General features: G+C 39.7%; 1 protein-coding gene across 1 annotated transcript in view; it reads left to right on the top strand.

The window, feature by feature from the left end:
• ALCAM (activated leukocyte cell adhesion molecule) overlaps window positions 1–10,706 on the top strand; it is a 39,551-nt gene that overhangs the window by 12,484 nt on the left and 16,361 nt on the right. Inside the window, exons 6-8 of the mRNA XM_009272829.1 lie at window positions 2,542–2,669; window positions 4,417–4,546; window positions 10,344–10,456. Of these exons, the coding sequence (XP_009271104.1) occupies window positions 2,542–2,669; window positions 4,417–4,546; window positions 10,344–10,456 (371 nt within the window). The remainder of the gene's footprint in view (window positions 1–2,541; window positions 2,670–4,416; window positions 4,547–10,343; window positions 10,457–10,706) is intronic.

The following is a 10,706-nucleotide window of genomic DNA, read 5'->3' as shown; positions in this document are numbered from 1 at the left end:
AGTGGTTGAGTCCCCATCCCTGGAGGTATTTAAAAGACGAGTAGATGAGGCGCTTAGGGACATGGTTTAGTGGGCATGGTGGTGTTGGGTTGATGGTTGGACTCGATGATCTTAGAGGTCTTTTCCAACCTTAATGATTCTATGATTCTATGAATTAGCTCCTGCCGAGCTGGATGCTAGTTGGAAATGGATAACTTAGCTCAGCTAGCAGCAGTTATCAGCACTTAACTGTGGGCTCTGGTTTGCAGCTGTGTAGCAAGCAAGCTACCGAAAGCAACATGAGTAATACAAGAGAACTCCTGGAGCTGGATGGTTAGATGGTATCTCAGATATCTAAATTATCTAGACTCCAGTTGTGTTGGGCTCTGCTCAGCGTTAATCGGTATGAAAGGATAATGTTTGTCAGGCAAACTTTCCAATCGTGCCCTGTTGTTAAGTGTCTGTCTTGTTATGGATAAAGTCCTTTACATAACAGATTAGACTCAAAGACACTTTATACTCATGCTGCTTCCAGCATTGGTAGTTTTCTTGAAATTGTGCAGAATGATGTCAGTTGTGGCCATGGCGAGTCTGGGATAGCAGCATTCATTTACTAAATAACTGCCTTTTGGTGCTGGCTCCTAGAATTTTGCTCTTGCAGAAAGCGGATACAAAGTCTCAGGTTTACAAAAGCACAAGGTAAGATGGGCCAAGCCAGGTGTATGTGCTACTAAGAGGCAAGATATACCTTCACCAGGATGCTCCTGTTTATTAGCAAAAACAGGGGAGCACATTACTCATGCTAAGCAGCACTCAGCATTGCATTGAACACTGTCTTCCAGTCATCAGGTTCTGTCTTCGTCAGAAGGGTGACCTGTTCAGCTTAGAGAACAATTTAATTAGTCATTTGCTATTTACTTCTGTAGATTTATTTTTCTTTTCCAGTTTAGAGAATGAAATTAAAAATTTTCTCCTGGTTGATTGCAGAAGACAGAAGGGTAAGATATTCCTACAGGAAAGTCTGGTGGTTTGCAAGAGTGTCGTTCTTGTTTAATTGTGTCCATTTTTAATCCAGTTCTGTTCATCTCTGTGGAAAAACTTGTTCCAAACTAAAGTCTTTCTCGTTATAATTGATCCCTTTTCAGTCTTGAGACAAAGCCTAAACGATTCCAGGGTATATCTAGACATCCTTTATGATAACTTTTTCACATTCAGTCACCTTCACATAAACTTGACAAGCTCCTGCAGCAGGCTAGCTCACCGGGCAGCCCCCTGAAACTGGGGTTTTGGCCCAGCAGCCACCAAGAGGCGTGCATGTAATTCCTGGCCAGCTACTTCATCGCATCTGTTGTATTTCACACCAGCAGCGATGCTGGACTTCCCTTTCCTAAGCAGGCAGAGTTGCGCTTCAGCTCTGAAGGTACTGAGCTGGAAGCTGTTCGGACGTGGAACGGAGCCAAGGCTATTGCACCTGAAGGAGGGAGGATGTGGCTTGTTGAAACCCGGTACCACCAATCCTATGAGGAGTGAGAAGCCGTGTCAGGGCTTTCAGTCATTGAGAGGCCACAGCAGAATGCAGCTCCTGTTACTGAGAAATCCCATAGCAGAAGACACACATGATGAATGCTGTAAGGGTCGGAAGGGCTGTAGAGCACATGCTTCACTAAACACCCAAAATCAACTGTCAGGCAAGGGTTTCTCTGTTGTGTAGATTTCTTTTAGTGTCTAATAAGGTGCACTGTACTGTGTCTTAATGCAAGACTGGCATCTTCGGTAGAATTTTATTTATTCATTGAAATTAAAACAGTGAGAGTTATCTGCCTATATTATTTCCTTTAATTTTGTTCATTTTACTTTGTTTTTGAAAAATTATACTTAGGCTTCTACTTAGGAAGAATAGCATCTATTAAAGTATACTCTGTCTTCGCCTTAAAAAAATTACGAAAGTAAAATGTAAGTTATAGTTCAACTTCACTGAACGTGACAGAAATATGTTACATTTACAGTTCTGTTGACTATGTTAAGGGTCCTATTATGTTCACCAAATTGATCTTTCTGAAAGCCTGTAGTGATCAGCATATTGAATAGGCTGAACATAGTCGCTTAGTTCATATTTCTTTCTTTTTAATGCAAGAAGGCTATTATCTAGTACGAACGCAAGGCGTTGAGAGCTTCAGTTGTTTTTCCGATTGCTGCAGTCCTCCAAACAGCGAGCTTCACAAGTTAATCCCTCATAATGAAATCACACCATGAAACTGCTCATACTGATCAGGGTTTTTTTCTTTTAAGCACATGATGTTTGTAATAATTGCTGTTTCAGTTACAGGTATTTTGACAAAGAAAAACAAATTTTGTATCATCTGGCTGCTTTGCACTTACTTCATTTGCAAAAATATAGGAAGTGTGATTAACTTCAGTTCTTTTATAAAAAGATCTACACATGCAAATACCTTCACCTGCTTGATGATAAAATCACGTAGTCTTCGGCCATGAATATCATATGCATAGTGTTACTGTGTGGTTTTTTGCAGAAGCTATTAAATGTGTACATTATTTTCACAGATCCAACAGAGAAGGTGACTATTCAAGTGCTGTCACAAAGTAGTACCATTAAAGAAGGCGATAACATCACTCTGAAGTGCTCAGGAAATGGCAACCCTCCTCCACAGGAGTTTCTGTTTTACATTCCAGTAAGTCCTGCCTCGCTGTCACTGCGTAGTGAAATATTCTGTATCATCCCTTCATACAGACATTGCTATGTGTCAGTGTATACGTGATTTTATACCAAATGAAGGAAGGAATTTGATGTGACTAAAACTGAAGATAGACATTGGCCATTACATCAGACTCTCTGAGAACGCCTCATTGGCAAAATATTTGGAAAGAACCTCTCCTTCCCCCCACCCCACCTGAAGTTTTTTGGGGTTTGGACCTACTAAAAATTGTTAGGCTTCATTTCCCAACATCAGATATTTTGATAAGAAGCAGTTTTGACAAAAGGGGTTTAGCACCTTGAATAAAATCACCTCACCTTCGGTCATAACAGCCAAAGATCCAGCAGTGAAAGTACAGGAAATTAATTCAGCTTTTTTTGGACTTTCACAGATGAATATTTGTGCAATGTAATTAATTAATTGTTTGGTGGCATAACAACACAAAAAAAGAACCAGTGCGACTGTGCAAGAGAAAGCGTAGGACAAATCTGTCAAATGCATAAGATGCAAATTGAGAAAAATAAAGGCTTTGGTTCCATTAATCTTCTTAGTATTGGTGAAATCCACAGACGGATGTGGCTTTATATTCTGAGATTCCTAGTCTTGCTTCCCGTGTCCTGCTTCTCTCTCTCCTATTTTATACCCCTTTTTTTGTTCCTACTGCAGTAGTGAGCAGAGCTGATCTTGAGAGAGGCCAAAAGCAGTGGCATGCTTTCAGGTATTTCAAAAACTGCATGTCACCCTTTAAACATAATCCTCATCTACTTTGGACTCCTGGCATGTTTGAATTGCTGAAGAGCAGCAAGGGAAACTAGGAGCTGAAGTCCTCTTATCTCAGAACAGCCATTTAGGTTCAGTGAGTCACCCTAGGAACTCACTATATGCCAGGGAAAAGTGTGTGGTATCTCTCCTTGTTCCAGGATCACAGTGAGCGAGCTAAACACCCCAGATTGTCTTATCTTCAGTTTCCCTGCTACCTGATACTAGTCCTTTCTCTCAAGGAGAGCTGGAATTGCTGGTTTCTTTGCAAGACCTAGGGATATTGTGACAAACCTGGTAAATCTCTTTCTGGATTCAGAGATATGAAATAGGGTATCATTCTATGCTCGTTTCAAAGGTGACCTAAATCAGTCAGTTGTAATCAGGTGGGAACTGGACAGCCAGAAAGCAACATTTTCTGGCTAATTCAGAACACCAGTTTCTGTAGGTAACTGCACATGAGTCAGTGTATACCCTTACAGGCTCCGTACCATGATATGGATAGAGCAAGGTTTGCTTGTGCTGTTTAAAAATGTGTAATGCAGCACAATTCATTTCATGATTTTTCCTAAACTGAGTATATCTTTTCAGATACAGATTTAGAAACACAACTTGTTTTGCTGTTGTGATTTCTCTAACGTTCTTATTTGTAGACTGTTTCAGTCTTTTGTTTTCTTCCCATTTTCTTTCTGCTAAACTTTCAGATTTTATACTTTAATGTCCTCTTAAGATAAGTTAGTCATTCAATTAAAAAGTAAGCTTTTAATTGTAGGTGTTTTCTAAAACCATGCTGTCATGCAGGAAATAAACCTTAACGTTATTAGTAGGCAACTACACTTCAGTGATGCTGTGTCTTTACATATTTTGGAGTATTTCAGGATCCTTATAATAATAAAAAACCTCAACAGAAATGCATGTTTTTAGCAGGCCCATATACAATAGAAGTTTTATTTTCCATCCACAGGGAGAAGCAGAAGGTATAAGAAGCTCAGATACTTACGTAATGACAGATGTGAAGCGAAATGCAACAGGAGAATACAAGTGCTCTCTGACTGACAAAAGCATGATGGACTCGACGACCATCACTGTGCACTGTAAGTCACTGCATTTTGTGCTCCTAGTTAGGATACAAAACTATCTTGTACCTTCTGGGGTGGTCTCTCTCTCCTTTACTTAGGTAGATTAGTCCAGTTAACCTACAGGAGAACTGAATGATGTGGTTGGTTTAGTGTCAGATCTTTTTTTTTTTTTTTTTACTTTTTCTGATGTATTTCTGTTTGAAAACTTTAACTTTCTCAATTCATTGGCTTAGATACAGATTCACTTTACGTAACCTTTGTATAGTAGATTATATTCTTGCACTGTCACATACAGTGAAAATTCTGATATTTTATGTTTCACTCGTGAACGTATATATATATGGCAAATTATTGTGCTCCAGCTGTGCCTTATAATGTAGTTAAACACACAAGCTGGCCCACACTGGTATCACTGAAGGTCATTCTTCATAGTCAAATTCACATTAGTCTAATATCCTTTCATCTTATCTCAATGAGGTTAACATGTAAGGAGTCTAGAGAAGAGGCTTAGGAATGCATTATGTTCACATAGGACAAGCTGCTTTTTTCACTTTTCCCAGAATGATGAGAGCTACAGAGCTCAGTGAAGTTTCTTTAGCTGGATACTAGAGTATTTACTCACACTTTATCAGCACCACTTTAAAAGCAGCCATTGAACTGGTTGAACCATTGAAGCAATGGTTGCTTTTCAATGGTTGCTTTTAATCTCTTTATGTGAGAAAACAAGAGCAGGAACTCCTTCAAACTTTGTACTATCACAGCTGTGAAATGAGGCTCAGTCCCATGGTACTAGGTTTCCCCTAGAAACATTGATGGTCTGTAGTCTTCCCAGTAGCACAAATACCTTTGTTTACAGGTTCAGAGGGACATGATGGATAATGAAGTTTAAAGGCTTCCAGAGTAGTTATACTTTACATAAAAAGAAACTTCATGTTTGTATACTTGGTTCTGATTTATTTTTTTTGGAAGAGGTACAATGCATGCAGAATGTATCTGTACATGAATAATTACAGTATTCCATTTAATGGACGTGTTGCATTTAATAAGGTCATCTGCTGTTTTCCTACCCACCCCTTCTCTTTGCCAAGAGTCAGGGTACGTAAGATCTGAAGAGAGCTCCGTAGTACTGCCGCTAGCTGCCCAATATCAAAGGTAGCTTGCTGGTAGTTTGCTGTGGTATAACTGACCCTTTTATTTTACTCCAAGTGGATTGCATGTCTACTTGTATTTCCATAAATAGTTACTCTAAAGAATGGCTTCTTCAGCTCCAAGTTATAACAAGCCAGTTTTCCTTTCTCCACTATTTTGTCTGCATGTCAGAAGAGCTTTACTACACAAGAGAAGTATGTATTTTCTTGACAGAAGTCTTTCCAGTGTTGGCAGCTAGTGCAGCTACTCAGAACTCGTAGGTACAATCTAGTACCCTACTGCTTCGCTTCACTTAGGGTTCGTTTTCGTTTGTTTTTCTTAAAGACCTCTATCTGCAATAAAGCCTTTGCTTAGTGAGGAGCAGTGGCCTGGAGTAGTTCTGTAACGTTCTGAATGCCCAGACCTTTGTAGCTGTGTGACAATCTGTCTTAAAGCTACTTCAGTGTCTTGTCTTATGCTGGTCTAAAGCATTTCTGCAGCATGTTTTCTAGTGAGGGGGACTTCCTTGAAAAAGTCATAAAATCCGTAGATGCTTTGTAATATCCTTCTCCATCTGTTAATTGCTTACTTTTATATTAATTTTCCAGCATAACTCCCTAATTTTTAGTACTTTCTGATTCTAATGTACTTACATATTTTTGTTGTTAGATCTTCAGAATTTTTTTATGCCTCCCTGGTGTTTTTTCTCCTTCAAACAATACTTATTAACACCTATCAAATCCTACTTTTTCCTCTCTCTTTTCCTTTATTGCTTACCTTTTCACATGTGGATGAATATTCCTGTTTATGGCGTTACACTGAAAAAGCCTTCATTCTGAGTCAGGGCTTTTTGTTTCCTCGCATCCAATCTTGGCACTTTAGATTTTTTTTTTTTTTTTCCCTTAAAAAAAAAAAAAAACACAACAAAAACCAGGCAATATAATAATTTTAGTATAAATCTGTGAATCTACTTATAGTAATTTGTAACATTTCAACTGTAGTGCTTTTTCCCCAAACAGGTTTTATTGAGCATTATAATTACACTGGTTCCTTTCAGTGTCTAGGTAGGGAAAGCTTCTTGCTGGTATGAAAATACATTAGCACATTATAGCCCTTAAATATTTTTGTAGAAAAATATTCTGGCTCAATACCAAGCTCTTTTTTTCCAAGATGAATGTAAATTATGAGATTCACAGAAAGATGAAAATTGACGTTAAAGCATCTGAGTTACCCATAATGTTTAGGGAAATGCTTTATTTATAAAGCAAATTGAGGGGGGAAGGAGGAGTCTCTTCCTTACCCACGGAACATAAGGGACCAACTGGACAACCTGGGCTCTTGCCCCTCAGAGCAGGTGCAGGATCTGTGTAGCAAGGTCCCAGTTTGAAGTCCGGCAGAACTGAGCGCTTGTGGTTGGTGTGATTTGTCCCTCAACAGAGGGAGCAACAGAACAGGATCTATGTTGCAGGTTTGGGGTTTTTTTACACTAGGTTGTTAATTTTCTGCCAGCTCTGTTCCTTGAGTGAGTTTGCCCAGGATCAGGTGAGCAAAACTGGCAGAGGCCAGGAAGGAAAAAGGGAGGGGTTGAGGCAAAACCTGTTTACAATCACTTAAACTGCTATAGAAGCATACCCTGTGCTAGGCAAGGAAAGCACCTAGCAGTAGAGGACAGGTCGTGTACCTTCCCTCAGCTATGAAGAAGCAGGTGACTGTTTCAACCCACAGTCCCTTTTCTTTGTCTCTTGCTATAATTGTTTCTGTACGTACAACCCGGTATGGAATAGGGCTGTGGAACTTCCTCTTAGTGATGCTTTCCTTTCTGCTAAGATGTGTTTTCTGGGGAAATAGGTTTGCAAACCTTCCAGTAAATTAAAGGTTTTAGAAATTTAGCATTTGTGTTTCTCCGTAGGTATTTTTTTATAGTCTTTTCTTGTGCTACAGACTCATTGAAGATACAGGGGAAATCACCTTTTGAATGTTTCATGGAAAAATCTATTCTCGGTATACTAGGAGAAGTTTCTGGTTGTCTGCTAGTATACTTGGGGAGTTCAGACTACAGGCAAATGCTGTGCGTAGTTTTCCCAGTCGTAGCACAGTATTCCATCGGAGGCTTCCTTTAAATTCTGGGAACCTGTCCTGTATGTGCAATAGAGTTTCAAAACTGAAATGTTTGCTCCAGTCTTCCCCACGTTAATTCCATACCTCTCTCACATGATGTGGTAATACAGGCAGAACGCATTCTTTGCCTCTTCCCTGTGCTACTTGGTATGCAAAGGCAGCACTGAAATCGATGCAAGGCTTCAAGTGAGGCCATATTAAGTGCTATATATTGAAAATGGTGCTTGTTGAGAAGTTTGTTTATGGAGAACATTTCAAAGCTAAACGGGAAATGTATGGAAAATTCCTGTAACAAAGTTTTTCTTTCAACGGCAAGGAAAATGAATTTTGACAGTCTTCTGTGTACAAGAAATATTTTCTCCTCATATTTCTGTACCAAGGAGAGATTATTTACTAATGGATCATATAAGTTGAGAGGTAAAAGTATCTACATCACTTTTTTTGTGGACCCTACAGATAAACTGGCAGAATATTAATCCAAATCAAATTGCCCTATATTGAGTTCCTAGAGGGGATCCTATGTTAAACAGTAGCTTAATTCTGTACTTGCCTCCATAAATCACCTTACAAATACTGCTCTGAGCTATGCAGTTCATCTCGCACACTGTAAATTTTCCTGAACTTCTATAGCAACCAAGACCACTGTGTGAGAGGGATTGTAGTCTCAGTTATACGACAAAAAGGGGAGGGGCAGGGGGTGCAGGCATGCTACCTTGGAGGAACGCTGGATTGAAGGATTGCTCTGGGCTCAGTGTTCAGTTTTGCTTGAGATGAAGGCCAAAAACTTAATGAGTTTCTGCTTCCTGTGGCGTATGCGAGAGGAATCCCTCCTGTATGGTCTTTGGGTGATGTCTTGGGTTTAAGGTACAATCTTGCTTCAAAGAACAAAAGGTTTAAGTAGATGTTGAAGGAAAGTCACTCTGAGGGGAAGAAAAAAAAAAAATCTTAGCTTTTTCTTCAACTACCCTTCTGCCTTGGTAGTATGTGCTCAAGAGTAACAGAGCAAGAAGAAACACATCCCATGCACCACCTGAATCTATATACAAATGCTAACTGGCTGAGTCTTGTCTTTTTTTCTTTTTTTTTTCTTGTGGAAGCAATGGTAAGATCTGGAGTACCTTGTTAGTTGGGTTGCATTTACTAGTTTAGGGAGGCAGGGGGAGAAATCCCCATAGGAATATAGAAACAAAATGCCATTTTACCTCTTCGGTAAGATCTTTGCTTTACTCATGCACAGATGAAGGTACAGTTCTTGTGACCTCTCAGACTGGGCATTGGACTCGTAACACAGATAATAACGCAGACTAATAGCACAGGATGAACCCTAGTTGTTCCCTGAAGTTCTGCCTTTAATTATAATGGTGTTCCCAGGGCAACCACTGAATGAAGCCAGTAGCTAAGTTCACTGTTTTATTAAGGAAGACTCACTATTTTCGCTTTCCCCTACCAACTGTGATTTTGCCTTAAGTGTTTTTTAAACTCTGCTTAAAAGCCAAAAGGATGTTTTGCAGTCCTTTTCCAGCAAGTACTATGTTGGTGATGAAATCATGCAGGCTTGCCATTTGAGTCTGTGTGTGTCTGTACGCATCTGTGGTAGTCATTCAACCAGGCAACTTGGCTTACAAGCAAGGCACTGTGAGAGGGGAAGCAAAATAGAGGTTTAGCTTGGCAAACTCTGCTTTTCTTTCAGCGTAGGATTTTTTTTTTTTTTTTGAAAAAGGAATCGGTAGCCCGCCAAATCCATATACTGGGAAAAATCTAGAGCAGTGTTTCCTGACCTTTCTGTTACTGGCTTTCACCCTGCCTTGTGCCAAACACAGCTAGCACTGACTCTGCAATTTCTCTGGAGCCAAAACAGGTCAGGCAAAAGCTTGGACTCCGAGTTACACAAAAATAGCTTTTCAAGTTACAAACGAAAACAAATAAATCAAGGGGCCTTATATGTGGCCCCCCAAGCCTATAATTCAGACCCCTCACCCCTTCAGTCAGTATCATGTCTCACACACCCTGTATTGACCGTCCTCATCCTCTCCAGATGCTGAGGATAAAAATCAACTTGTTTTATCAGATTCGAGAAGGTTACCCCTTGTCTTCCTATCCTCTTCTCCACACTTAGTGTTTAGGTTAATCTGTCCCCACCTGCACGAGTCCTCCCCTGAAGGTACATTCCTACCTGGCCCGTAGCAATCTACCCTCACAGCACTCTGTGCTTGCCCTTTCAAGGTGCACATACTGCTATGTGAAGTACTCCTTCAGCTTCTTGTACCTCCTCTGTCATTCTTTCAGCAGTACAAGGTGAACAAAAGTGTCCATTTCTCTAGTGCTTAGTGAGTTTTTGCTTTTCCTTTTAGCCTGTAATTACAGTAAAGATGTGAATGTTCTGCAGTGCCTATTTTAGAATAATTCTCTCTTCTCCCTTACTTGTAAAATTGATTTAGATTTTATTGAAGAACTGAAATCTTGAATTTCATGAGTGCAGTTAGTCACATTTTCTTTCCTTGGTAAGCCTTTGAAATGGGCCAGGCATTCTGAGATGAACTTTTGACAAATGTTCTTTCTATCCCAGATTTGGATTTGCAGCTTACTCCTAGCGGGGAAGTCACAAAACAGATTGGAGAGGCCCTGCCTGTGTCATGCACGATTTCTTCTAGTAGAAATGCAACTGTGTTTTGGATAAAGGTCAGTAATTAATCTACTTCACACTTCATCCGAGTGTTCACCTCTTCATATTACTGCTGCTACTTCAGTGTTTTGGAAGGAAGGAAGGAAGTCATTCATTGGGCTTTTTAAAGAATATTGTTAAAATGAGTCTTACACATATTGCTAAAATGAGAGCTACTGATTCAAGTTGATGACTGAAAATCAGCTACTGTAATTATCGGCTCAGTTTTCAAATGGAGAGAAGTAAAGCCTACTGTAAAACAAATAC

This window comes from Aptenodytes forsteri, unplaced genomic scaffold, assembly GCF_000699145.1.
Source record: "Aptenodytes forsteri isolate BGI_AS27 unplaced genomic scaffold, ASM69914v1 Scaffold251, whole genome shotgun sequence".
Classification (NCBI taxonomy): domain Eukaryota; kingdom Metazoa; phylum Chordata; class Aves; order Sphenisciformes; family Spheniscidae; genus Aptenodytes; species Aptenodytes forsteri.
Note: the sequence above shows the minus strand (reverse complement) of the source record. Positions and strands in the feature narration are given on the sequence as shown.